General features: G+C 40.4%; 1 protein-coding gene across 1 annotated transcript; it reads left to right on the forward strand.

The window, feature by feature from the left end:
* Window positions 1-2,563: 2,563 nt before the first annotated feature.
* On the forward strand, window positions 2,564-24,760 carry LOC121853672 (probable cytochrome P450 49a1). The gene is made up of 11 exons (XM_042348011.1): window positions 2,564-2,597; window positions 9,530-9,743; window positions 10,397-10,637; window positions 12,383-12,499; window positions 12,817-12,893; window positions 13,001-13,196; window positions 15,607-15,775; window positions 16,197-16,366; window positions 21,798-21,876; window positions 22,443-22,643; window positions 23,830-24,760. The coding sequence occupies exons 2-11, from the start codon at window positions 9,539-9,541 to the stop codon at window positions 23,938-23,940; spliced, it is 1,566 nt and encodes a 521-aa protein (XP_042203945.1). The 5' UTR covers window positions 2,564-2,597; window positions 9,530-9,538; the 3' UTR covers window positions 23,941-24,760.
* The last annotated feature ends 2,914 nt before the right edge of the window (window positions 24,761-27,674 follow it).

Raw genomic sequence — 27,674 nt, forward strand, 5'->3', positions numbered from 1 at the left:
GTTCCTCCTAACACCGTCTGGGAGGGTGTTACTACACTACGTATTTGCTGTTCAACACGTACAATCCTACATTAATTTGTATGTTCACTGTATGTTCCTTTACCTTTCTCTAATGAAGGCTTTTGTTAAACCACCAATGTATGTAATAAGTTATTTATGTCCAATGTATATTTTCAGCCTTCGGGCTGCAAACTTTTTCAATAAACCGTTAATTATTATTATTTTATCATGGATTGACGGTGTGGAAGGGACTTGAACGGGGGTGGCAATTAGCATAAGAGTTCCTGCTTGTACCCCTGTATAACCAATTCCTAGAAGAGAGTCCTGTATTTATGCACCAAGTGTTTGACTTCCCCTGTACACTTAACAAAAAAGTAGTGAATAAAGAAGTACTGACAAGGTAAGAAAAGAGAACAGCACCTACAGAAACTACCAGATTACTTGGGGCTACTACACAGTTTACACCTCTACAGTGTACATACAACCAGACATATTACTACATCATCCATGGTCCCAACATGTATGTATGTATGAAATATACATATGTATGTATGTAGCCAATGCATTTGTTTTATACTGTGTGTGCGTACTGATTTGCAAGTGTCACATAGACAGGCAAGAACCCAACTCACGTTAAAATTTTGTTTCTTTGAAGGACACACGTAAAATGAATCATATTTCATGGAGCACTATTGTAGTTTACATTTAGTTGAGGTAGAGTTTCCGACCTTCTGAGACATGACCAGGTAAATATAATAGTAAGATTTAATGATGCAGTGGGTTTTAGTGTAAATTATTTTCTAGAATATCATAGAAAATAAATCCCTTACATAATCTAATTCATATCTAAAGAAAAAATGATTGTGTGAAAAATATTTCAAGGATACTTTAAACGGTTGAGATAAGATATAAACTGAAGAGGTTAGACAACACTGTCAACACACAGAGGGTATGGTCACCATGGCAACAGTGGCAGTGTTGGATAGTCAGGGTCCACGAGTGGGTCTCAATTGTTGTTTGAAAGGCGAGATTTATTTTTCTCAAGAGTCATATGCTGTACATAAATACAATACTGTATGTGTATTACACCACATCATTAAGCTGACAATCTAAAGTTAGATCCAAAATTGCTTAAAGGTACCAAGTGTGTGAGTAAGAACCCAACAACCTTTATACTGTACACATCAAGGTCTTTCAGAAACACACATCACTTATCATTTACCATATCTCATGCTTCGTACATTGTTACCATTTTGTATTACTATCACTCCATCCTTCCCAATACAGCAATACACTGTAGCACTATACTGTTTTATTCTTCTGTTTATGTACACGACATCAACACATAGTCAGCCTTGGTTACCTTATCGCCAGACTTATGCACATTGTTTGAGGTTGGCTGTAGACTTCTCCTATGCCTCCTTCCCTGCCATCCCTTACCATGCTGTGGTTCAACCTTTCCACTCTCTTATTTTTTAAACTCTCCCTTTTCAACTCTCAATTTTTTATATCAATAAGTTTTATGAATCATCTGGAGTGGTCACACTAGATAAATAAAATATAATATTCACCTCACTTGCCATTATGTACTACTAGCCACACTGCTCTGGTCATCAACCCCGCCTCTTTTGATTCACTTTTTTTTATTACTTTTCCGTAAACCTTCAACGTTATCAAAGCAGATATTGGTAACAGAGTATCTAAAGCATACACATACGATGTTTATTGTCAGTGTAATGACCACGGTCTTACACGTCAGTTAGCGCCAAAATCAAATGATTCATATTACGCTTAATAGCCCACAAAACATGTAACTCGGCTTTCGTTTGAGTCCTCCATCTGAGGAGTCCGTTTTCTCATCACTTCAAGACACCTCAGTCCTCCGTTATCCCATTTTCTCTGACTTACTGAAACCAACCTCTCTATAAAATGAATTTGAGTGTGAGAGAGAACACCCTTGTTTTGAGTCAACTTAGATATGTCTGTTTACAGTTGGAACATTCAAGATCCATTGTGAGTGGGGTAGAATGCTTCACCTGTCCTTATCGTTAGTAGAACGTGTCAAGTAAGTGAGTGTCGAGTTTGCCAGCTAGAGTGGCGTATTTTATGTCGTCCGTGGGGGTATCCATGAGTTTCTGATCGCGCCTGAAGTTATATCATTTTGTCGCCCCGACATCAGAGAATCTGATGTTTATAGTTTAATTAGGGTCAGTTGTCTATTTGAGAAAGTCATTAATCTCCTGAACTATTCTGTCAACTGGTATAATCTCCAAGATCTAGGCCTCCCCGTGAATAGCCCCTTGTTCGCCTCAGGCCTGAGCTTGCAGAATTAATGTTATCGACGTGTATATTCCACCTTTTCCTGGCAAGCTCAACCTCTGATTAGATTATATGAATAGACAGGAAATTACCCTGATCAAGAACACCGGAGTTCATAACTAAGTATACAGTGATCCAAAATGATAGAGAAGTTATGTTGTTGGTAAGATCGACCCTTCTGGTATGAATATGGAGGCCCAAGCTGCCCAGCAGGTGCACATATATACCTCTACACGAGGGAGAATCACGCATTCGTGACTTCCTCAACGTCTCTCCAGGTATGTTAACGTGTGTTCCCGCCGCCTATTAATTCAGTTTAACTTAGTCAATTTTGGTGAATATCAGTGCTCATGTGTTAACATAGTGAATTCTGTGCCAATTAAGTCGAGTAACGTAGAGATTTAGATATTGTCTGAACCGTTGCCAGGCGTATGTTTTGTATAGTTGAAGTTAGGCCTTTAGGCATTCGTGACTTCCTCAACGTCTCTCCAGTGTGTTGAGCTGAATACTCATCGGCTAACGTGGGGCGGTAACCGGGTTGGACGATGCCGTAATTCGACAGGACTGAACTGGGAAGTCCGTTTCCTGCAAATCAGGCGCCCACTCCCTGAGCGTGTGTCGGTCTACGGGCCGTATTGATAGTCATTACGACGATAATGACGATCACGATCATCATCTCGATGATCGTGTGTCGGGATGCAACCACCCAACGCTGAGTGCCATATTCCTAGACACTTACATGAGCGTGTCAACACGGCAGCTCGTGTCGGATAGCAAAAATTTTTTTGGCCATGCGCGACTGCCAAATGTATTATTTCACATAATTAGAAAGACGATTTAGAGAGACATTTAGTTGTTAATTTAAACCGGCACAATAATATATTGTATAATATATTTTTTTAATAAAATTGATCTTTATTATTTGTTCGAAACAAAAAAGATAATTTTCTTCATCTGAGTACTTGGCAACAATGTTTCCGCGCGTGTTATCAAACATGGAGGTAGTAAGAGAACGTTCTGCAGCTCTGTCTGAAACCCAACACATGTTCCTGTCTCACAAGTCAATGTTCCTGCCTCACCAGTCATTGCTCCTGCCTCACCAAACATTGCTCCTGCCTCGGCAGTCAATGCCCCTGACTCACTATCGAGTGATATTGCCTCACCCCCTCCTGCTCATGCTTCCAACCAACACCTTTATTCAGTGTCCAGGGCATCTGGTTCTCGGCCAAGGAGCAAACCAAGGCGAACTAGGAGGGTGACAAGTATCTATGAAATGTGTGATAAAAGACAAGAAGAGTTACATAAATCTAAGTTGTACAGATTGAATAGGGAGCATGAGGAGGAAATGAAACTGAAAAAAGAAATGATGTTAACACAAAAACTACAACAAACTGCAATTGAAAAGACACATGAAAAATTGAATAATTCTTTGGATTTGTTAGATAGTGTTTTAAGGAAAGCAGGAGCTGCATATGATGCCATGGCTAAAACATATGAATGATGTTGTAATATTTCAGAAATTGGCATCTAAAGTAAAAGTTATTCGTTCTATTTCTTACATATTCAACTAATTTTATTTGAAGGAAATAAACATATATGTGTTTATTTTGACAAAGGTTTTTTTGTTTAAAAAGCTGTCATAAGTATGGCAGGTAATTAATTGTGGGGGGGTGAATATTTATAATATACATAAAGGCTGTGATTTTCAAAATTTGAATTTATTTCCTGTGATAAAGAATAAAGTTTTGTTTGGTGTATACAGGTATTCATAAGATATGTTATACTGTGCAAAGTACTGTACAGAGGATATGTTTCTTTTATTAAATTTTATGCATTGATATAAATAGCTGTAGAGAAGGAGTGAACCATTTCTTTTTGTGCCCAAGATAGAAATATTTTCATGTCAGTTACAAATATTGTCCAAAGTATGGCAGTTAAGATTTATTTTTATATATCTATAATATAAGCTGTGAATTTCGGGAAATGCAGAACTATGTATAGAAAAATTATAGTTTATTTTCTTAATTTTTACACATTTATAAAAAAAATAAATGTATATTTCTTTCCTTTTGTTGTCTTCATAAAACCTCACAGGTGAATTACCTTACATATTGAGTTATGCTCCATTATTAAAGACCACAGTGAAGTAAAAAAAACTATATTACTGGGCCAAAAACTGTGATATTTTCCTTGCTAACTCAAGATAGAGTGAGCTCACTTGGCTTGCCTCATTCCGGAAAACATAAGTGTATTTCCCGGTTCAGATGGTTGAAATTTTATTACTACTACGACAAAAATATTGTATGAATGAATAAAGATAAGAAACATAACTTAAATGATAACAGAAGTAATTGTTAATTGAAGATGAGGCTCACAGTACAGACAGCAGTAGGAGCTGTGATGTCAACATTCCAATAATGTTTCAAGTTCATAACAGTGTTGTGAAAGTTCATTTATCCGTATTAACACTTCTTTTAATTGTTCTTATCAAAAAAAATAAAATAATTCGACGTAGACATCTGTAATATAAAGTACTGGAAGAACTTTCATAAAATATAATGATTATTATTTGTCGTAAGGCAGCTATCGGGTGGGGGTAGCCACCCGATGTTGTTTCCAACATTTCAGGGATATGCGTACGGTTCCCTTCCGATACCTCGTTTATCGGGATGACTATTAATAGACCAGCACGAACACTATCAATTGGCATTGTGCTTCGTAATGACTATCAATCCGGCCCTACAACCGACCCCTAACAGCGATCTTCATTTGTTGTAGAGACCAGCGTTACCCTGGGGCACTCCTCACAGTTACATAGGCCTAAGTATTATGGTATCTTGTTTGGGGGATAACTAGCAGAAATATAGTATCCCAGGTTAAGTATTGAACCACTGAATGAGAGTTAAAAGTGCCATGTTGTTCCTTGTGAATTAACAGGAGGTATTGTATGTTGAGATAATTGTGGAGTTGTCCAGTGTGCTATGTATTCATTGGTAGTGACCATGAAATGATAATCTGAGAGTATAATGATATAACCAAGAAGTGAAGAGTTAATTTGCTACTTGGTAAGGTAAGACCTGAGGGTCCAGTGATATCTGGTGTATACCTTTTTTACTTTTATCCTCTTCGCCACTGATCGGCTTGTTAGCCGCTTGGGCGATCGGTCACGTCTCTTTTCCTTTATATTCTTCACCAAAAGGTCGGCTCGCTAGCCGCCCGGGCGATCGGTCACGTCTCTGTCACGCACTGTTGGCAAATACTGGGCATGCACCGGCTCCTGAATGTACCTGAACCCGCTCCAGTGTTGGTCAAGTCTTCTCTTGAAAGAGCTCACACTCGGTGCCGTCACAACACTCTCTGGTAGATTGTTCCAAGAGTTTACAACCCTCACTCCGAAAAAGTTTGCCCTCACGGTTTTCTGGACTTGCGGCTTCTTCAATCTTGAGCTGTGACCCCTTGTGGGGCGAGCGTCCGCCAGCTCCAAGTAAGGACACTCAACTGAGTAGTGCCCCCTGAGATGCTTATAAACCTCAACTAGGTCCCCCCTTGCCCGTCTGTAGTATAAGCTAGGCAAGTTCAGGCGCTCCAATCTCTCAGGGTAGCTGAGATGCCGAAGTGCAGGCACCAGTTTGGTGGCCCTCCTTTGAACATTTTCAACCAACTGACAGTCCCTAGCATATCTCGGGGACCAGATGGGGTGACAGTACTCCAGATGGGGAAGCACTTCACTCCTGAAGATCGTCACGAGGGACGGACCGTCTAGATATCTGAACGACCTTCTTATAAGACCCAATAATTTATTTGCCTGATTTACCTTCTTCTCACAATGGCCCGAGAACTTCAGCTCATTGTCAACATACACACCTAGGTCCTTCTCACACACAGTCTCAACTAGTACATTTTCTTCATCCCGTTGGGACATATGGTACGCCTCCTTACCGTTGGTACGCCCCAGGTGCATCCTCTTACACTTCGTGACATTGAATCTCAGCAGCCATTCCTTCGACCATTCCTGGAGCCCACAGAGGTCCTTCTGCAGCTCTTCACAGTCCGCTTGGTTCTTAATTTCCCGAAATAACTTGGCGTCATCGGCAAACATTTGTATGGAGGAGTGTACAACGTCAGGCATATCATTTATGAAACAAACAAACAACAGCGGGCCCAATACACTACCCTGCGGTACCCCACTTGTTACAGGTACAGATGACGATTTCGTGCCATTAATCACCACACATTGCTTGCGGTCATGTAGAAAGTCTTCTATCCACGCTAGGACATTTCCCCGAATTCCGTACCCTTCCAGTTTGATTTTCAGCCTTTCGTGGGGTACACTGTCGAAAGCCTTGGCAAAATCTAGGTAAATATTGTCGATATTACCACCCCGTTCTAGAATATGGGTCCAAATATCCAATACCTTGAGCAATTGTGTCAAGCAAGAGCGCCCCGGCATAAAACCGTGTTGGCAATCTTTTACAAGGTTGTTTCGTAGTAGATGTTCCATCGCTGCATCTCTGATAATACTCTCAAGTACTTTACATATTATGCTGGTCAGGCTCACCGGTCTATAGTTGTTCGTGGAGTGCCTATCGCCCTTCTTGAAGATAGGACTCACATAAGCCACTTTCCATTCACTGGGGACCATTTGTTCATCCAGGCATTTACAAAACAGAATCTTCAGGGGCTCTGCAAGCTCGTTGCACAGCTCCCTTAGCACTCTAGGATGCACCATGTCAGGTCCAGGACTCTTATGGACCTTTAGCCTGGACAGTTTATTTCTAATACCCTCTTCTGTGAACACAATGTGGGTCAGTGCTGTGTCGAACCGTCTGTCCTCAAACGCAGGAAGGTTAGTTGCATCCTCTCTTGTGAACACTGAGGAAAAGAAGCTGTTCAATGCCTCAGCTTTATCCTGGTCAGAATCTGCGTAACTACCATCTTCAAGCCTCAGGTCTGATACTCCTACTCGCGTTTTCAATTTCGACTTTGCATAGCGGTAAAACGCCTTTGGGTTTGACTTGACCTCGCGTGCAACCAGCCTTTGGAACTCCTTTTCAGCCCTCCTACACTCTATCTTTGCTTGGTTTCTGGCTCTTGCATACATCCTCCTGTCTTGCTCATCGTTTGACCCAACCCACGTCTTGAATTTCTGGGTTTTCTTCTTAATTTTGTCGACCGCCGCATGGTTCATGTGTAGGGATCCCCTCGTATTCCTAGAAGCACTGGGTTTGGTCTTGGGTATATATTTATCGATCAAATGGGTCATTTTACTAGTTATGATATTCAGCGTAGTGTCTGCGTTCTTGTACCTTAATAAGTCAGGCCAGTTGATACCCCTCATCTCTTCCCTCATCCCATTGTAATTTCCCTTGTAATATTTGCACCTTGGCCTGGCCTTATCTTGAACTAGGTAACAGTTAAATCTGAATGACAACACTGTATGGTGACTGGTGCCAACTGGGGCAAGGTGTTCCAGTTTGGCCACCATACCCTCCTCGTTTGTTATGATGAGGTCAAGTGGCTTGGGTGTTTGCTCCCCTCTGTAATGTGTCGGGTCTCTCACATGTTGGAACAGAAAATTATCTCTCAATTGTCGATTGAAGTAATAAGTATTTGGAGGTATTTAATGAGGTAATAAGTTCTTGAAGTGTTTGATGACTTAAGAAATAAATTGCAGTTCTGCTTTGTCTGAGTGAATCTAAGATGCATCTTATCCAATCACTGTGTTAATAAATATTGAATTAGTAATCTACGTCTACGAGTATCACCACTCTATCCTTTCCCACATTGGTTCTCAGAAAATAACTAACTCACGTGCCTAGAAGCTCGCTACCTAACAGTTAACTAAGAGATGTTATATTCTAGAAAAATCCTGGGTGGTGGCAGGCTACCGTTGTAAGTATAATAAGTGTGGTAATAACAAAGACATGGTTTCCCAGGTTAATCCATGGTTTAGAATATAACTAGAACCAAATATATGGAAGAGATTATAATATATGAAAGGAAATGAAAAGAAAGAACATTGACTTGGAAAATATAAGCAGAGAAGCATACAAGCTACATATATAAGAATATAAGGTATATAGAGATAAAGAACATATAAGAATATAAGCAAGAATATATAAAAGTAAGTATGTATGTAAAGAAGTGAAGAAGGATAAGTATATAAAACCGGATACTCATTGAAAAGAATAGCTGGATGGTAAATTATTGAAAAGAGAAAACTCGGCCCGTTACATCAGAAGAGAGAGATGCCAATAATCTACAGGTATTAAGAGGAGCTAAATGCCTAGTATATCTACTCTGAAAATATAATTGAGACAGTTACTATGGAACGTCGCTGGTATGAGATTTATCTTCACAGTGTCGGGAATCTTTGGATGTCTACTATGTCCAATACTGGATAATATTTGCTGTAGGATATCAGAATTATAGTAGCATGAACATATTATACATTTATATTTAATGCTCTTCATAATATCTGTTATAGGAGTTATACAAAGAACATGTAGCTTCTTAGCTTTGCAATATGTATAACAAATGCTCTTTCATAATGAATTCTATGCTTGTTGCATAGAACGGTGAGCCAAGAATCTACAGGAACACAGTAATTGTAATGTCACTTGATTATGTACTGTAATTGTACTCTGCTTATTGCATACTTATGTTATCATTTATAGGATATAGAAATCATTGAAACAATCCAGGTAGATGACACTATATACAATATATTACTGTAATAGGATTCTTCCCCTCCCAGCATCATCAACATTTACCCTCCTTGGCATTGACTAGATCAGGTTCATGAATACTTCTGGCCTCTGTCAGAATCTCTTCCACACTTCCCGTGATGTTTATTCAACTGCTTATCGGTTACTAACATCCGCTTTCCATTCCCTACTCACAATGACCCTAAGATTTTCAATAGGATTTATACCACATCCTTTTGTAGGCCACTCAAGCACCTCAATATCTGGGTGGGCATAAAACTAGACTTTGACAACATTGCTTGTGTGTATAGGGTATCTTTCCTAAACCAAAATGACTTTGTGGCGAAGGGAAGGTTAAGGTGTGAACAGTAGATAGCAGCACTCTCTCTAATATTCTAAGATACTGTGCACCTGTTAAGTTAGGATAGGTGTTTAACTGTACATGTTATGAATTACCAATATAGAATCAAAACCAGCTATTGAATATGCTTGCAATGTTTCAGCTTTTGATCATGACATCCATAAGAGGTTGTGGTAAGCTTCTGTTGACTGGACTACACCCCAGGTTATGTCTAGCAGCAACGGCTCTGCAGGCTCGAGGAGCAGCAGAAGCAACATCAGCAATGACACAGGTACAACCGCTCCCTGCCTCCCAAATCCCGGGCCCCAGACGGTGGCCTGTGTTAAGGTCCCTGCCAGCAATGTACCGTCACAGATGTTAGTGTCTACATTTTGTCATTGTTTTTATTTTTTGTGCCTCTGGGTGTGGTTCTATATTACAATGGTTTATTGGTCTGACAGTCTATTTTAACATAATTTAAATTAACCTAATCCAGCTCAGCCTAGTTTAATTTAACCAAACCTAACCTAACTTGACCTAACCAAACTTAACCTAGTATAATATAACTGACCCCACCCTAAGTTAACCTAATCCAACCCAAATTATTACACCTGAACTTACATAGCCCAACACAACATAACTTAGTATAATTTAACCCAACCTAGCCCAACCCAATTAAGTGTTATTCAACCAAACTTGGCTTCACTTAACATTATTTAACAATACCAACCATAACCTAGCTTACCCCATCAAAACACAGCCTAACCAACATTTCATATAATGCAACTTTGTCTAACCTAACCAACTTTAACCTAACAAGCTAAAATAATACAATCCAAGTTAACGTATCCTAAACTAAAACACATCTAAACTAACGCAAGCTCAATTCAATGCAAAGCAGCCCAACCTAACCAGACCTACTCCAGCCTAACCAAACCTGACCCTCGAACTCTTAAGAACTATAAACACAGATATATACAGCATTTCGATATATTTCTCTTAGAAACTAAACACGGAAACAACTTTTCAGTATTTGAAGCAGGTCATCACAACACGATTTGGGAAGCTTTGTGTGAGCAGTATGGCCCTATCTTCCGAGTGGACCTCCCTCGCCAGCCTCCCACGGTGTTCATCACTGACGCAGATGAGGTGTCACATCTCCTAAACCAGACTGCCAAAAACCCTGTAAAGCCGCCAACTGAAGCTTTACGCCTGCTCAGGAATTCTGACAAGAACAAGTTTGTACCTGAAGAGCTAGGGCTGTTAGTCGAGTAAGTACAGTGCTCTCTCTCTCTCTCTCTCTCTCTCTCTCTCTCTCTCTCTCTCTCTCTCTCTCTCTCTCTCTCTCTCTCTCTCTCTCTCTCTCTCTCTCTCTCTCTCTTCCTCTCTCTCTCTCTCTCTCTCTCTCTCTCTCTCTCTCTCTCTCTCTCTCTCTCTCTCTCTCTCTCTCTCTCTCTCTCTCTCTCTCTCTCTCTCTCTCTCTCTCTCTCTCTCTCTCTCTCTCTCTCTCTCTCTCTCTCTCTCTCTCTCTCTCTCTCTCTCTCTCTCTCTCTCTCTCTCTCTCTCTCTCTCTCTCTCTCTCTCTCTCTCTCTCTCTCTCTCTCTCTCTCTCTCTCTCTCTCTCTCTCTCTCTCTCTCTCTCTCTCTCTCTCTCTCTCTCTCTCTCTCTCTCTCTCTCTCTCTCTCTCTCTCTCTCTCTCTCTCTCTCTCTCTCTCTCTCTCTCTCTCTCTCTCTCTCTCTCTCTCTCTCTCTCTCTCTCTCTCTCTCTCTCTCTCTCTCTCTCTCTCTCTCTCTCTCTCTCTCTCTCTCTCTCTCTCTCTCTCTCTCTCTCTCTCTCTCTCTCTCTCTCTCTCTCTCTCTCTCTCTCTCTCTCTCTCTCTCTCTCTCTCTCTCTCTCTCTCTCTCTCTCTCTCTCTCTCTCTCTCTCTCTCTCTCTCTCTCTCTCTCTCTCTCTCTCTCTCTCTCTCTCTCTCTCTCTCTCTCTCTCTCTCTCTCTCTCTCTCTCTCTCTCTCTCTCTCTCTCTCTCTCTCTCTCTCTCTCTCTCTCTCTCTCTCTCTCTCTCTCTCTCTCTCTCTCTCTCTCTCTCTCTCTCTCTCTCTCTCTCTCTCTCTCTCTCTCTCTCTCTCTCTCTCTCTCTCTCTCTCTCTCTCTCTCTCTCTCTCTCTCTCTGTGTGTGTGTGTAGTAACAATAAACTCTTGTAGAATCTCACATTAAGTTGATTTACGTAAAGAAGCTAACATTTCCATTTAGGTGAATTGACAATAATAATCAGTGAGACTGGGATCACCAAAAGATTAGACACCTAAGCTTAAGTCACCAGATGATTAAACACCCTAATGCCAATCTAACCCTCGAAGTCTAATCTTCAGCTGATCCGTAAACTGTGTCCTTTGCCTCAGAATATTTTAGTGTTGCCTCTGGCCAAAAATAGTCTGAAGATTTTGCTGTAATGGTTTTTATCAAGTTTCGAAAAGAACCATCCACTACACTAAAAGACAGATGAATGAATTTAATCTTTAAGCTAATCTTTCTTACCTAACCTAACAAGCCTGTCCATTTATTTTGTAATCTGTAATGAACAAAAGGAGAGACTGTACACTTGAGGTTGTGGCCTGTTTGGCGGTCACAGTTTATTTGAAGAAACTTGGAGTTTCAGACACGTTTTACAATAATTAAAGTTTCGAAAATGGATTTCTTCGATGTATGTTGCAATAACCCTTTCATTAATACCACCAACATCATGGAGGTCTAACCTCCCTCCTCCCCTCAAAACCCATCACTTATAGGTACAATTATATATACATAAGGGTCACTGATTCAATCCTGGGGCACTCCCAGTCCACCCAGCTGTAAATGGATACTTCACTTATTATGTGTTGTTCTCGTATCCTAACGGCAACCTATGTAGGGATGCACCGGAACTTAGTTCTGCCCGGAACCTCGATTTTTATTAAGTTTTGGAATTGTCGACGTGGGGTGACATTAACTTCATTTACTTCTTGATAATGACCAGCAACGGAGAACAATGGTGGAGGGTGAGACGACTCATCCAGCCTCACGTTATGAAGATGAATGTCCTCCACTACCATCTTCCCCAAATGGACCAGCTGGCCAAAAAATTTGTGGAGAGGTAAGAGTTATGGATGACAGCCAGGGGAGAGGCTACACATAATAGGATGGAGACTTGAAATGGAGAAACGAGGTATAATTTGAATAGTTGAAGGAGGGATAGTAAGTTAGGTGTAGGCATGTACAGACGAAATTAGGAGATAAAGTGTAGTCTTTGTAGTTGAAATGGAAGGAAGGGGGCGAGACTAAGGAATGCATCATTAAAATCATTAAAATAAAGGTAGGAAGTTGTGAGTAATGTGTGGATCGTAGGTTAGTTGAAATAGGTGATGTGTAATTCTCTTCAATACACTTAAAAGTATTATTCTCTCTCTTTAGGTTGTCAGGTCTACTGAATGAGAAGCATGAAGCCCCAGCTAATTTTCTTCAAGAGCTCAACAAATGCTTTTTGGAAGGTATGGAAAATCAGGTTAGCGTAACTCTTCTTCTGTTTATAGCTTCCCTAAATATATACCATATTCTACAAATATTTAAACCTCTTTCTCTCTCCTCATTTCATCAGGTACATCGTTGATATCATTTGATAAATGGATAGGATGCATGGAGGAGACGACAGAGGGCAAGGAGCTGATTGATGCATTTCAAACTGTCCTGCAGATTACAGTACATCACCAATTCAATGCCCTTTTGAGGATCTGGGATTGGTTTTCTACCCCAACCTACAAAAGGTTGAAAAAGGCCCATGAAGTAATCCAGCAGTGAGTATTTTTTTTCTCTTTACAGTGTTTGGTGCATCAGAAAAGGGGAGAGACAAGATGGAAGGCTCATAGAGTTATAAATTGTCACACTGTACCTTTTTGTTCATTCCATTTTCTATCATGTAACTTTTTTTCTTTAAGAGAAATTAATCAAAATTAAAATTTCTTTTAAATTCAAAGTTATTAATTTGCTGAGTTGTTTCACAAGAGTGATGGTGATGTTTTTGATAGCAGAGTGGAAGTGGACCTTTGAACCAAAAGTATACAGGAAAAGTAAAGATAACAAAGAAATTTGAGGATTATTTTAGATGTGACTTATTACATGAAGTTTTGAGTTTCAATGACAAACAAAACTTAGTGATTGCAAGTTATTATTCAAACTACTGTAAACTTTAGAGAAAGATAACACTTGCAGGTGGTTATACATTCTGCATAATACTTCAAATGCAGCAACTGTATGTGCTTCTGAGAATTTGCTTACATGCACAGTGTTCATTTGTTTGTTTGTATGTCTATTCATCCATATATAGCAACAGTTTTGAAGCTAGAGCTCAAATTTATCATAGAGACGTGCATGCACCCCAGGAAAGTCCAGTGTGTGAAATTTTGATAGGATGACCAGGAGAGTGGGGAAAGTGTCAGGAGCACTCATACAAACTGTTAACACTCCCTGCTGACCTCCCAGATCAAAGAAAACCCCCACCTTCACCAGTATTTATGGAACATAAAAAAAAAACCCTCCTATCCAACCCAGTTATTTAAAAACCTTACAATAAATTAGAATGTTCATAATATAACCCATACACCATTATTAAACAGGTAAATAACAATAAAAATGCTAAAAATCAGAAACAAAATAGAAGTAACCATACAAGAAACCTAACATGGACTAGTTCAGTCAGACAAATTCACTTAATACCAGTTACTGTAAGTAGTGCTGCATGCATTCTTATACTGTATCTTCACTTATGAGGAATATTTATTGTGTAATCCTATGAGAATCACTACACTGCATCACTTGTCATAGCTCCCCAGAAGTGCTGTTAAGGTGGAATTTTCGGCTCTTGGCTGCAGTGGTTGCCCCTTCATAATAAAGGGAGGAACCCTCTTCACTAAAACACTTGTGTTTCTCAGCGCCTTTATTGCGCATGACCACACTTTTGAAATAAAAAACTGACATTTTTATGCATATTTAAATAACCCCAAGAAAACTCAGGAATGTCTAAATTAAGGGTAAGGGTGACCCCCACCTAAAAGTGGGCCCCTCTGTACACAACTACAGTTTTTGACCAATAAAGATGACAATTGGTAAAGTTATTCTTTGCATAGGTGCGGAATGAAATTATTTGAAACATTGTGTTACTATCAAATAACTTGACTGTTGAAACTTTCAGGCATATTAGGTTAGGTAAGGTTAGATTTTATTCATTGGGATCTCACAAAATATTCAATGAAACATTCATTTCATGAAATAACTGATTACACAGCCTGCTGATACGAACGAGGCTGAACTTAAATTTACAGTAATTTATTTACAGTACTTGACTTATATTTTTACTTTCATTTACTGTATTTTGTCATTATATTTCTTCTTTTTTTCTTAAATTAAGTGATTTTAGATGTATATAAGGACTTAGGCTAAGATATAGTAGGATTTTAAACATTGTTCTTTAAGTATGGTATGCACATAGCATGCGTTCCGACTTACTTACATTTCAGACTTAAGAACATCCTCAGGAACTGAACCCTTTCGTAACCCAGGGACCCCCTGTGTGTGTGTGTGTGTGTGTGTTTGTGTGTGTGTGTGTGTGTGTGTGTACAGGGAGTCCTCGCTTAATGTCGGGGTTACGTTCCTAAAAATGCAAGGTTATGCGAAACAACGTCAAGCGGGTCAATTTTCCCCATAAGAAATAGATAAAATACAGGAGTAACGTTCCTGAGTCTCCCTTTACCCCATGAAATACATTACATATACAGAAAATCATTGCCATTTCTATAAAAAATAGTGCATACATATACAGTACAGTACAGTACAACTACTAAGTTTGTATTGGTACTCACCGATGGGCGGAGGTGGTAGAGCGAGTGTGTGGTGGGTAGTGAAGCAGAGGAGGCGGATGGTGGGAAGGGAGGAATGTGGCGGGAGCAGAGGAGGAGGGTGGGAGCAAAGGAGGGCGGGAGAGGAGGAGGAGGGTGGGGAGGCACTTAGAGTCTGCGCCGAGCCGAGAGAGCGAAGCGGGGTCAGGCGGGAGAGGGTTCACGGTGCTTAACAAGCACGATGAACGGGCGTGGTAGTAGCGATCCCTGGTCACACGCAGAGGCCCAGAGTTCGATTCCCAACTAGTGAGGTATTGCTTGTGTATATATATATATATATGTACAGTATGTATGTATGTATGTGTGTCCTCAGGTTTGCTGAAGAGGCCATAAACAAGACCTTGACAACTATAGAGAGGGAGAACATCAGTAGTAACATGGAGGAGGTGAGTCTGCTGACCAAGTTGCTACTGACTCCTGGCCTCAAGAGGACTGATGTTTATGCCTTCCTCGTGGACTTCACCATTGCTGCTATTGACAATGTGAGTCTCCTGATGGTGCTGTTAACCATTGAACTCTCACAGGTGTTTGTCTGATCGGTGGACGCACACACAAACGAGACAGCTTTGTACCCGTGATATTATCCAATTAGTCATAAAATACTGCACGTTGTCTCTGTACATAGCCTTCTCTAACTCAGAAATAACTAACTGATTAACTCATCAATAAGCTCAGTTCACACAACATAATAAATAGATTGACCCATCAAACTCCACTAATTTGCAACACAATCAACTAACTCCTTATTACACCCAACAAATTATTAAAAATTGTTAATCGATATAATTAAACACACCCAAAAACTCTCAATTAATCTAGCTTTCTATTCAAACATGTCATTTGATACCAATTACAAAAAAAAAAAAAAACATTTAATCACTACCTCCTACTGCTCTCCCTCAGACCTCCAACACAGTCAGCAACACACTCTATTGCTTGGCCACCAACCCAGACATTCAACTGAAAGTCCACCAAGAGCTGGACGAGGTGGTGGGTAAATCCTGTTCCACCCTCACCCAACACCATCTGGCCAGACTCACTTACCTCAAGGCAACCATCAAGGAATCTCTAAGGTAACAAACGAATCAACTGAAGATTAACCCCAAACTTATTCACCTGAAGATTAACCACTCTAATGCTTTCTATGGGGACAGGGGGGGTAGGTTGTGTTAGTATTAGGTTAGATTAGTAAGAAGGTGATTAATCTTAAGGTGAAATATACGAGGAGCTAATCTTCATGTGATCTTAAAGAGCTCTTGGTTGAATTAAGTTAATTTAGGGTAAGAAATAAAATGAGAATTAGGGCAAGTTCCTTCAATACATCCATCAAGAAGTTCAGGTTTTAGATCTAGTGATTATTTAAGGCATCTTATTGGAAACAAAGCCAAGAATTAAGGGGCAATTATCTCAAGCCTTCAAGGTACTTCAGAGGGAAATAATTAGTGATTATGTAGATGGTTTTAATTCACTTGTGGCAATACCGAAACACTTAATTTATATACTGTATATAAATAACAAGGCTATCTTTACAACCCTTGCCGTAAGGAAACACACGACAAGGTGCTGTTTCAAAATATTTGCACAGAGGTTCTGAAGATTCCAGCAACCCCTCAGGATGTGAGGAGACTGGGACAAAAGCAGGGGGCTAAGCCTCGCCCCCTCAGGATCACATTAGGGAGTGAGGAGGAAAAATGGCAAGTTATCCGGCAGGCAAAAAACTTAGCAAGGAGCGAGGCATTTCGAGATGTATTTATTCACCCAGACCGCACGGTAATGCAGAGGGAACAGCACAAGAAGCTCCTGCTGGACTTGAAGCAGAGGAGGGAGGAGTCGAGAAGGAACGGGGACAGGTGCACATGGGTTATACTCAGGGGGAGGGTAGTGGAAACAAGTGTGCCGACACAGGGCCAGGGGGCAGCAGTGCACCCTCCACCCACTCAACCCCCCACCCGGGAGGCGGCACCAGCTCAGCCTACCGGACAGGAGGGAACGAGCGCCGTGTAAACAATGAAATTTTTAACCACACCCTGCAAAATACAGTGTACTTAGCAAATGCTGCAGCTTCTGAGAATGTGGGTGGAGCGGGTTTATTACTAAGAGCAGAGACGTTACCGAGAACAAATTCTGGCTTGAATGTCATGTACACTAATACCGACACGTTCCTGGATAAGAGGGAGGAGTTTGAAACACTACTAAGAGTACACCAACCAGATATTGTAGGAGTTGTAGAACTGTTGTACAAGAACAGGAGAATCGACCCAGAGGAATGTGAGTTCAGTATTGCTGGATATGACTCATTTACGAACCTAACTCAAGAATCCTGCAGGAGGGGTGTGGTTATCTACGCTAGGCAAGACCTTAGAGCCAGCCAGGCGAGGGTACAGGGAGAGGATGTTTTTGAAGAGTCCAAGTGGTGTAAAATTAAATTAAAGGGAGGGGACTTACTTATCGTCGGGTGTATCTACAGATCCCCGAACTGTGGCCCACTAAATCAAAGGAACTTAAGAACCTTAATAAACAATGCGGCGATGCTCAACCCCAGCCACCTCCTTATCATGGGGGACTTTAACTATGGCGACATCGACTGGAGAAACGAGTCAACCCCGAATGACTTGAATAATCCTGCTACTCTTTTTGTAGAAACTCTGAGAGATAATTTTCTGTTCCAACATGTGAGAGACCCGACACATTACAGAGGGGAACAAACACCCAAGCCACTTGACCTCATCATAACAAACGAGGAGGGTATGGTGGCCAAACTGGAACACCTTGCCCCAGTTGGCACCAGTCACCATACAGTGTTGTCATTCAGATTTAACTGTTACCTAGTTCAAGATAAGGCCAGGCCAAGGTGCAAATATTACAAGGGAAATTACAATGGGATGAGGGAAGAGATGAGGGGTATCAACTGGCCTGACTTATTAAGGTACAAGAACGCAGACACTACGCTGAATATCATAACTAGTAAAATGACCCATTTGATCGATAAATATATACCCAAGACCAAACCCAGTGCTTCTAGGAATACGAGGGGATCCCTACACATGAACCATGCGGCGGTCGACAAAATTAAGAAGAAAACCCAGAAATTCAAGACGTGGGTTGGGTCAAACGATGAGCAAGACAGGAGGATGTATGCAAGAGCCAGAAACCAAGCAAAGATAGAGTGTAGGAGGGCTGAAAAGGAGTTCCAAAGGCTGGTTGCACGCGAGGTCAAGTCAAACCCAAAGGCGTTTTACCGCTATGCAAAGTCGAAATTGAAAACGCGAGTAGGAGTATCAGACCTGAGGCTTGAAGATGGTAGTTACGCAGATTCTGACCAGGATAAAGCTGAGGCATTGAACAGCTTCTTTTCCTCAGTGTTCACAAGAGAGGATGCAACTAACCTTCCTGCGTTTGAGGACAGACGGTTCGACACAGCACTGACCCACATTGTGTTCACAGAAGAGGGTATTAGAAATAAACTGTCCAGGCTAAAGGTCCATAAGAGTCCTGGACCTGACATGGTGCATCCTAGAGTGCTAAGGGAGCTGTGCAACGAGCTTGCAGAGCCCCTGAAGATTCTGTTTTGTAAATGCCTGGATGAACAAATGGTCCCCAGTGAATGGAAAGTGGCTTATGTGAGTCCTATCTTCAAGAAGGGCGATAGGCACTCCACGAACAACTATAGACCGGTGAGCCTGACCAGCATAATATGTAAAGTACTTGAGAGTATTATCAGAGATGCAGCGATGGAACATCTACTACGAAACAACCTTGTAAAAGATTGCCAACACGGTTTTATGCCGGGGCGCTCTTGCTTGACACAATTGCTCAAGGTATTGGATATTTGGACCCATATTCTAGAACGGGGTGGTAATATCGACAATATTTACCTAGATTTTGCCAAGGCTTTCGACAGTGTACCCCACGAAAGGCTGAAAATCAAACTGGAAGGGTACGGAATTCGGGGAAATGTCCTAGCGTGGATAGAAGACTTTCTACATGACCGCAAGCAATGTGTGGTGATTAATGGCACGAAATCGTCATCTGTACCTGTAACAAGTGGGGTACCGCAGGGTAGTGTATTGGGCCCGCTGTTGTTTGTTTGTTTCATAAATGATATGCCTGACGTTGTACACTCCTCCATACAAATGTTTGCCGATGACGCCAAGTTATTTCGGGAAATTAAGAACCAAGCGGACTGTGAAGAGCTGCAGAAGGACCTCTGTGGGCTCCAGGAATGGTCGAAGGAATGGCTGCTGAGATTCAATGTCACGAAGTGTAAGAGGATGCACCTGGGGCGTACCAACGGTAAGGAGGCGTACCATATGTCCCAACGGGATGAAGAAAATGTACTAGTTGAGACTGTGTGTGAGAAGGACCTAGGTGTGTATGTTGACAATGAGCTGAAGTTCTCGGGCCATTGTGAGAAGAAGGTAAATCAGGCAAATAAATTATTGGGTCTTATAAGAAGGTCGTTCAGATATCTAGACGGTCCGTCCCTCGTGACGATCTTCAGGAGTGAAGTGCTTCCCCATCTGGAGTACTGTCACCCCATCTGGTCCCCGAGATATGCTAGGGACTGTCAGTTGGTTGAAAATGTTCAAAGGAGGGCCACCAAGCTGGTGCCTGCACTTCGGCATCTCAGCTACCCTGCGAGATTGGAGCGCCTGAACTTGCCTAGCTTATACTACAGACGGGCAAGGGGGGACCTAGTTGAGGTTTATAAGCATCTCAGGGGGCACTACTCAGTTGAGTGTCCTTACTTGGAGCTGGCGGACGCTCGCCCCACAAGGGGTCACAGCTCAAGATTGAAGAAGCCGCAAGTCCGGAAAACCGTGAGGGCAAACTTTTTCGGAGTGAGGGTTGTAAACTCTTGGAACAATCTACCAGAGAGTGTTGTGACGGCACCGAGTGTGAGCTCTTTCAAGAGAAGACTTGACCAACACTGGAGCGGGTTCAGGTACATTCAGGAGCCGGTGCATGCCCAGTATTTGCCAACAGTGCGTGACAGAGACGTGACCGATCGCCCGGGCGGCTAGCGAGACCTTTTGGTGAAGAATATAAAGGAAAAGAGTCGTGACCGATCGCCCAAGCGGCTAACAAGCCCGATCAGTGGCGAAGAGGATAAAAGTAAAAGTAAAAGGTTAGCTAAGGACAACGATCAGCACTTTTCTGTCAGCTTCTCAATACTTTATTCACAGGTAAGATTATTTATAACCACCTATCATATTACAGTACAATTGATATTTTTAGTATATTTGATGTGAGAGAACACAATGTGTGAGAAGGTGACAGGTAATTACTCACTCACAGTACTGTAATTGTTTAAGATTTTAGAAAGTGCGACCACTTTTACATCTGTTACCAAGCTAGCTAAGCACCCATAAAACCATGCCTGATCACTGAAAAACAGGCAGAAAAACAATCAAAACGCTACAGCTGAAGGAATCGTCCATAAAGGGTTAAGATGAAAGTGCCAGTGTATGACTGCCCATTAGAGACAGTGTGGGTTCAGCTTAGTACACTGTATACTACGCCTTCCATATAGTTAAGCACCCACTTACAGCTGGGTGGGCTAGGAATACCACAGGATCCTACCGGTAACAGAAACAAGAAATAAGTTAAATTACATCAACACATTTGTCGAGGAAGATCTAGGTAAGGGACCCGTGATTAAAATAACATAATATATGTACTGTAGGTTGCCGTCAAGGAAACTAAGATAAGGAAGCTATAAAAAGACAATTTTAGGGTAGGAGGTTCTTGACTAGGCAAGTCACCTGTTCTTATTCATGGTACAGTGGCTGATGCACTTTGTGAAATGTGGCAACAGTGTGTTTGTTTACATCACCCTAAAACTCCCAGAATAGCCCTAAAGAACCTCCCAATAGCAGCCAGGATAAGAATACTAGATAAGCATTCCACAGAGTTGCCACATCTCACAAAATGCACCCCCACTGTACCAGGTATAAGTGCAGGAGAGAGACGACTGTGGGTACATAGGCAATAATTAATTTGTTATTTTATTCAGGAGGTAAGTGAATGTATTTCGATACCAGTCTTGGATTATTTTTGTGTTTAAGCTTAAGTAAGACAGTTTGCTGTTTCCTTGTGTCTAAAACTCTGGAACACAGGTATTTTGGTCATCCTATTAATTAACGTCAGAGTAGGATGATAAGTGTAAACTGGTTTCTAAGACTTACCCCAGGAAGGATGAGTAGCAGTCAGCTGTGTATTTAATCTTTAGATCACCTGAAAATTAACCGCAGCTTATTTCAACTCAAGCTTAACCATCGTAACATTAACCTAAAATAAGCCAACATAATCTAATCTAACTTAACCTAACAGAACTTGACCCAATCCAACCTAACCTTTTCCAACTTAACCTGACCTAATCCAACCCGGCACCCAAAAGGTAGCGTTAGGTTATGTAATTTGCAGGTTAAATAAACTGGGGGAGAGGGGGGGGGGATAATTGTGGAGGTGATTCGATTATTATTCTTTTCGTGTGTTTTTCAGATGTATTCCTGTCTCTACATTCCTTTTACGAAGTGCAGTGAAGGACATTGTACTCTCAGGATACTTGGTGCCTGAAGGGGTAAGCAGTGACATCTAAATAAAGAGTAAATAAGATGAGTGGAAACATGAACAAATGGAAAGACAAAGAGACAAATAGACAGAGTGAGAGAGGAAAGAGAGAGCAAGACAGAAAGAGATATTGAAAGAGGAATAAAACAAGAGACAGAGTTGAGTGTAAGGTGAAAGTGACAGAGAGAGAGAGAGAGAGAGAGAGAGAGTAGTGGTCAGTTAGCTTCAGACAGTGGGAGAGGTCATTGGGAGGAGCAGGATAAAACAAAATGTTACCTAGGAAAGGGATGGATCTATTCAACGTCATCTGTATTGTCCTTCCCTCCACCGTTTCACATTCTTCTCCAACTATTACTTTCCCTGTTTTTACTATTTCCTCGGTAAGATCGGGGTTCCTTTAGCTCTTAGGGATTGGCAGACCTGTGTTGGTAACGAGAACAAGATTATCAAGATGAGGAAGCAATTTAGGGTCTTAGCTGCTTAACATCCTCTTACAAGTCTTTCATATTATATCCTAAACTATATTCTTGAACTTTCAACACCTTCATATCCTCTATGATCCGCACCATCTTGCAGTTCAACGTGTCCGTCATCTTGCAGCCTATGGGAATGAATGAGAAATACTTCCCCCAAGCTTCCCAGTTCCAACCTGAGCGGTGGTTGAGGGACCAGGGCAAGAACTATCACAGTTACGCCTCCCTTCCTTTTGGGTTCGGCACCAGGATGTGTATTGGACGAAGGATAGCTGAGCAGGAGATGAACATTTTCCTCTGTAGGGTAAGTTTTATGAAATGGTCTGGAGGATAAGTTCTATATAGGGATCGATCTGTATGGTAAGTTCATGTACTGTTCTGTTGGGTAGGTTCGTGTAGTAACAAACAATTTTGAAATAACTAATTGAAAATAAGGTTTACTCTGAGAAAAATACTAATCATCAACATTTAATTTTTGTTTAAAAGATTAAGTGATAAGTTTCATGCAATTGTTCAACCTCAACTATGATGATGACCGCTGCCTATATCACTATTCTGAAATAAGTCAAAGCTTCAGATGGAACATGGGTAAAGGTGATAAAGGAGGAGGCAAATGCTATTAGCACTTCAGAAAAATGTCTAGATCAAGGAAAATTGCATGAGGACTGGAAGTCAGCTAATACCACCCCAATACTGTATACAAGAACAGAAAACTGAAGCAAAATAACTAAGGCCCATCAGCCTATGTCACATATATGTAAACTCTTTGCGAAAATTCTGAGGGACACAATCATCCAACACCTGACCGAGCACAGTCTTAGTCACAACAAAAGTTGATGTCGTGGAGAGCATAAACTTCTCTGATAAATTTACTCTCTTTCAGTAGTGTGGTAGTGAAGGAAACATGACTAAGTGATAGAGCTTCATTCCTGATGAAAAATCTGCAACAACTGTTCAAAATATCACAGGACTGGAAAAATGCTTTTTAACATTAAAAACTGAAAGTGGGTATCATCAGTATGACAATGTCCACAGTGTCATACAGCACACTGTACGGTACTAAGCCTTCAGTGCACAAGGGGGCAGCATGGCCAGTACTGAACTAGACTGCAGTCACTTCCCCAAGTTGTAAACTTAGGTACTATGCCCATTTACAGTTGGATGAACTGAGAGTGCTCGGGATCAAACCACCGGCCCATGGAGCAGGAGACAAGCACTGTATCCACTCGACCGCCACACTCCTTTTACATATATGTAAAACTGCATGTAGGACACACCAACCCAAATCACAACTATTATTATTATTATTATCATTATTATTATAAGTATTAGTATTTTAAATATCTATCATCTGGTTTACTGCTATGGTCAACCAGATGTTGTTCTGAGGCCCTGAATATATAGAGCCAATGATCTGTCCACACAAGCGACACTTTCCACACAGTTTAACATTTCTTTCTACGACAGTTCTGCTCTTCTCTGTGTTTCAGTTGCTGCAGAAGTACCAGGTGGAGTGGAAGGATGAATCTCTCAACGCCAAGGGGACTCCTGTAAGTTCTTCACATGAGGCGTTAAAATTCACCTTCACAGAGCGTGCTTAAGGGCATTCTCATCTAGCTCAAAATGGGCCGTATGTTAACTACGAAGAGTCGCTCTTCACCGTCAATTATATCTTCATTGAATGCTCCTAAGAATATTCAGTTTTGCCTCTGAAGATGTCTTGATTAAAGATGAAAGTTCAGGTGCTCCAGTGTTTCCCTTTTCTGTGTGGTTTTACTGAGATTTATCTTGTCCACATTTCACAGTAAAAAAGTATCGATTTGTAATTTTACCAAAGAGAAATCGGAATGTCTCACACTTAATAATTCTACATGCGCTCTCTCTCTCTCTCTCTCATTCTGTCAAGGTCAGTATCGTATATGCAATAAGTATGACCTATATTTAAGGAATTACAGCAGTGTTATGGAGAGGATACATCATGAAGGACCAGGTTAATTGTATTATAATTGTTTTCTTTATGACATAAACCTATTGTTGAGTGTAGTATCTGAGTTATTATCTACTAAAAGAGTCAGTATTATTGTTGTGATATTAGACACGAGTGAGTCTCCCTGTATATCACAATTGTTTCTTAATTTGTGATGTTAGTTCTTAACATTATAAGAAATGATATAGGAAAGGGACTTTACACAATGGAACAGAAGAAAACTGGGAGCCTTAAATGGTGATCCATAACGATTTATACTTTACAACTGAGTAATGCCAGTGTGTTGCTGTCTAGGAAACACTCTAGCCTTCATCCTGGTGACACGTCCCCAGCGTCTTCACTAACACTGTTCCTCTAGTTTTATCATTAATTTTAATGGGTGAAAATAATCTTTTTAAATGTCTTGTGTCAAAATAAATTTTTATTAATGGAAATAACATGCTTACAAACCCAGATCGAGAAACACTTGAGTACATATTGTTTCTTTAAACAAATTTTAGTTCACTCATCCTTCCAATTTTTTTTCTCTTCTTGATTTCCACTCTTTATTTTACTTCTTTGCTTTTTATTTTCCTTCCTTCTTCTTTTGGCAATGTTTGAACTGTTCCAGTTGCTATTATTTAGCCATATAATGATGACCCTTAAAACATTAAATTGTATGAGATGGAAATACAGTACAGTGATCCCTCGGTTAACGAACGCCTCGGTTAACGAAATTTCGGTTAACGAACTGCCTTCCATAAGAATCTTCAATTCGGTTAACGAACAAAAATTCGGTTAACGAATTTCTTACGAACCGACCTCAACATGTTTTCGCTTGCATTGGCCGGGCAACCAGCTTTAATATCAGTCCGCCAATACATTAATCGGTTATAGGGCTTAAATTCCTTACTATTTTAGTAAATATCAAGAAGTTTATACTATTCAATAATTTTAAAAGTTTAATATTCAATTTTTTAGTCATTTTAACAATTATTGAACATAATTGAAGGTAAAGTGACTAGTTTAATGGGCGGCATCCAGCCTCTTAACACAGCAAACAGGAGTTAGTCTCTCTCTGTTTTCACTGGAGGTAACATCTTGTTTGAGACTCTCTTCAACTAAATGCTTTTTTTCTGTTTCCAAGCAAATTATTGGTCATTTTGAAATATATTTTACATATTGACAATATATAATGCAGTGCAGTGTTGATTTAAAGAAAATAATCTTGAAATACACCAAGAGAACTAAAATTTTATGGGTGAAATGGTGTCATGGGGTGACTTCTCTTCCACCCCAATGCCTTCTCTTCTTCCTTCTCCTCCACCCCCATCATCATCATCATCATCATCATCATCCAGGAGCCTTCTACATACACACCTCAAAGTAAGTGAACTTTTCTACCATTTTTGTTGAATTTAGGAAATTTTCGGTGAGCTGGAACCAATTACCCAAAAACCCATTGAAACAATGGTTTCGGTTAACGAACAACCTGCTGGAACGGATTGAGTTTGTTAACCGAGGGACCACTGTACAGTAGTGTGCATGTAAGTGTAAATACTATGGCTTACAGACCTTACTGGCAACCTTTATGATAAAAACAGAAATACAGTACAGTATATAACTAATATATATTAAACATTGTAATATACAGTATAGTGTGTAATTCATCAGGCAAAATTAAGACAACTCTGGCAACATACAAAATGAACTTAATCTAAAATAATTAAAAACCTGATATACAGTATTTGCATAAAGCAGATATTGAAAATCAAATATAGCCTATTTACTGTTATTTTACACTTAATTAGTTGTCTACCAGGAACATAGATAACCTCAGTAGCTATTATTCAGAGACCTCATCCTCCACCTAACCTAACTTGTAGAGTAATTGTAGCATTTTATCAGTCATACATCAGTGACAGATCAACTTACCTACTACATATGGATGAGAAAATGACAGGAGCCCTCATTCATGACACTCTTCTTTATGTGTTTCTTATGGCATAATTTGAACTTTAAGCAAGAAAAATAGTAATCTGCATCCAACGTCCGCCTCATATCCTGAAATAAACACATATGCGATTATACTTACAGTAATACTAAAATACCTTAACTGTTACCAATTTCAAATATACAGTAAAGTATTTCTGACAACATGAAATGACCCAACAGAACCTAACCTACATTCAACCAACCTAATGCTCTAAAGTTATGTTTTTATAAGGTTGAGTTTGGTTGACCCTCTTGGTTTTTGTCTCAAATTATTTATGCTTTGAATAACTTTGATATTCCCTAACCTAACTTAATCAACCTAACATAGCCACAAAACTCTGGAACTATACCAAACCTAACCTAAATTCCTAAGATTCTCCGGTTGACCTTAATTAAAATAGGTAAAGGTGTAGAAATTTTTTTTTAACCAATTCAGACCATTCCTTCTGGTGGTCACCCTCTTCTACACCTTTACCAATAAAATAATACCAAAATACTGGTGCCGGGTGGGTCCTCTACATTTACGACTCTAATTTATGGGAAAAGTTACAGACGGACCACTATATCTCACGTAGACAATGGAAACAAACAGCGCTCTTACTTTTCTATTTGTACATTTGAAGAGATAAAATTACACAAGAAACAACTATAAAAGAAGGGGATTACTCGATAGGTGCAGTTCACAACGAAGTAGACCTGCCGCCTGAATAGCTAGTAAGTTAAGTGGTGAAATGATAAATTAAACTGCAATTTAATCGTCACGACTTATGAATCAACTACACAATTATGAACTTACCTTTTACTGTCTTTTGGGAAGAAATGAAACCTTAACTCTCATAAACAACACTGGAGTATGTTTATATCCACCGCCACGCCACCAGCCAACCTCGCCATCTCTCAGACAGTCACTCAACTAATAGGGATTGACCTCTCGTAAGAATAATAGTTCCTTGTGATATTCCTTGGTTATAACTTTTAATTTGTGCGACCATACGTCATAAAACGTGGCCGTGACCAAAAGTCAATTTTGAGTACTGTACTGAATCAGAACGAAAAAAGACAATGTTTAAGCTATGACTCTGGGAGATGGTACGTCTTAAATATTTATGAGTATCCAGCTGCTGAGCAAGTCACCAGCGGGAGAGACAACTAGCACTGGCCACCCCCAAATTATCAGGATTAATGATATTAAATTAATTATTTTAGTTAGTTTTTAACCCTTACCCTATGATAATTTCAGTGATACAGTACTCGAAAGGAACTCGATTGTACTTGAAACTTGATCATACTGTTTAATGGATATATATACTGGTACCTGTTTTGAATAAATTGATGTTAGGTTTTGTCTTGCTTTCTTGCACCCACCCCCCTCCC

This window comes from Homarus americanus, unplaced genomic scaffold (genome assembly GCF_018991925.1).
Source record: "Homarus americanus isolate GMGI-L3 unplaced genomic scaffold, GMGI_Hamer_2.0 scaffold4896, whole genome shotgun sequence".
Taxonomy (NCBI): Eukaryota; Metazoa; Arthropoda; class Malacostraca; order Decapoda; family Nephropidae; genus Homarus; species Homarus americanus.

What these genes read in the sequence shown, in the direction of transcription:
- LOC121853672 (XM_042348011.1), top strand. Translation starts at nt 9,539, where the DNA reads ATGACATCCATAAGAGGTTGTGGTAAGCTTCTGTTGACTGGACTACAC. An exon ending in ACCATCAAGGAATCTCTAAG is followed by an intron (nt 16,367 to 21,797) that starts GTAACAAACGAA and finishes TGTGTTTTTCAG; the next exon opens with ATGTATTCCTGTCTCTACAT. An exon ending in TGAACATTTTCCTCTGTAGG is followed by an intron (nt 22,644 to 23,829) that starts GTAAGTTTTATG and finishes TCTGTGTTTCAG; the next exon opens with TTGCTGCAGAAGTACCAGGT.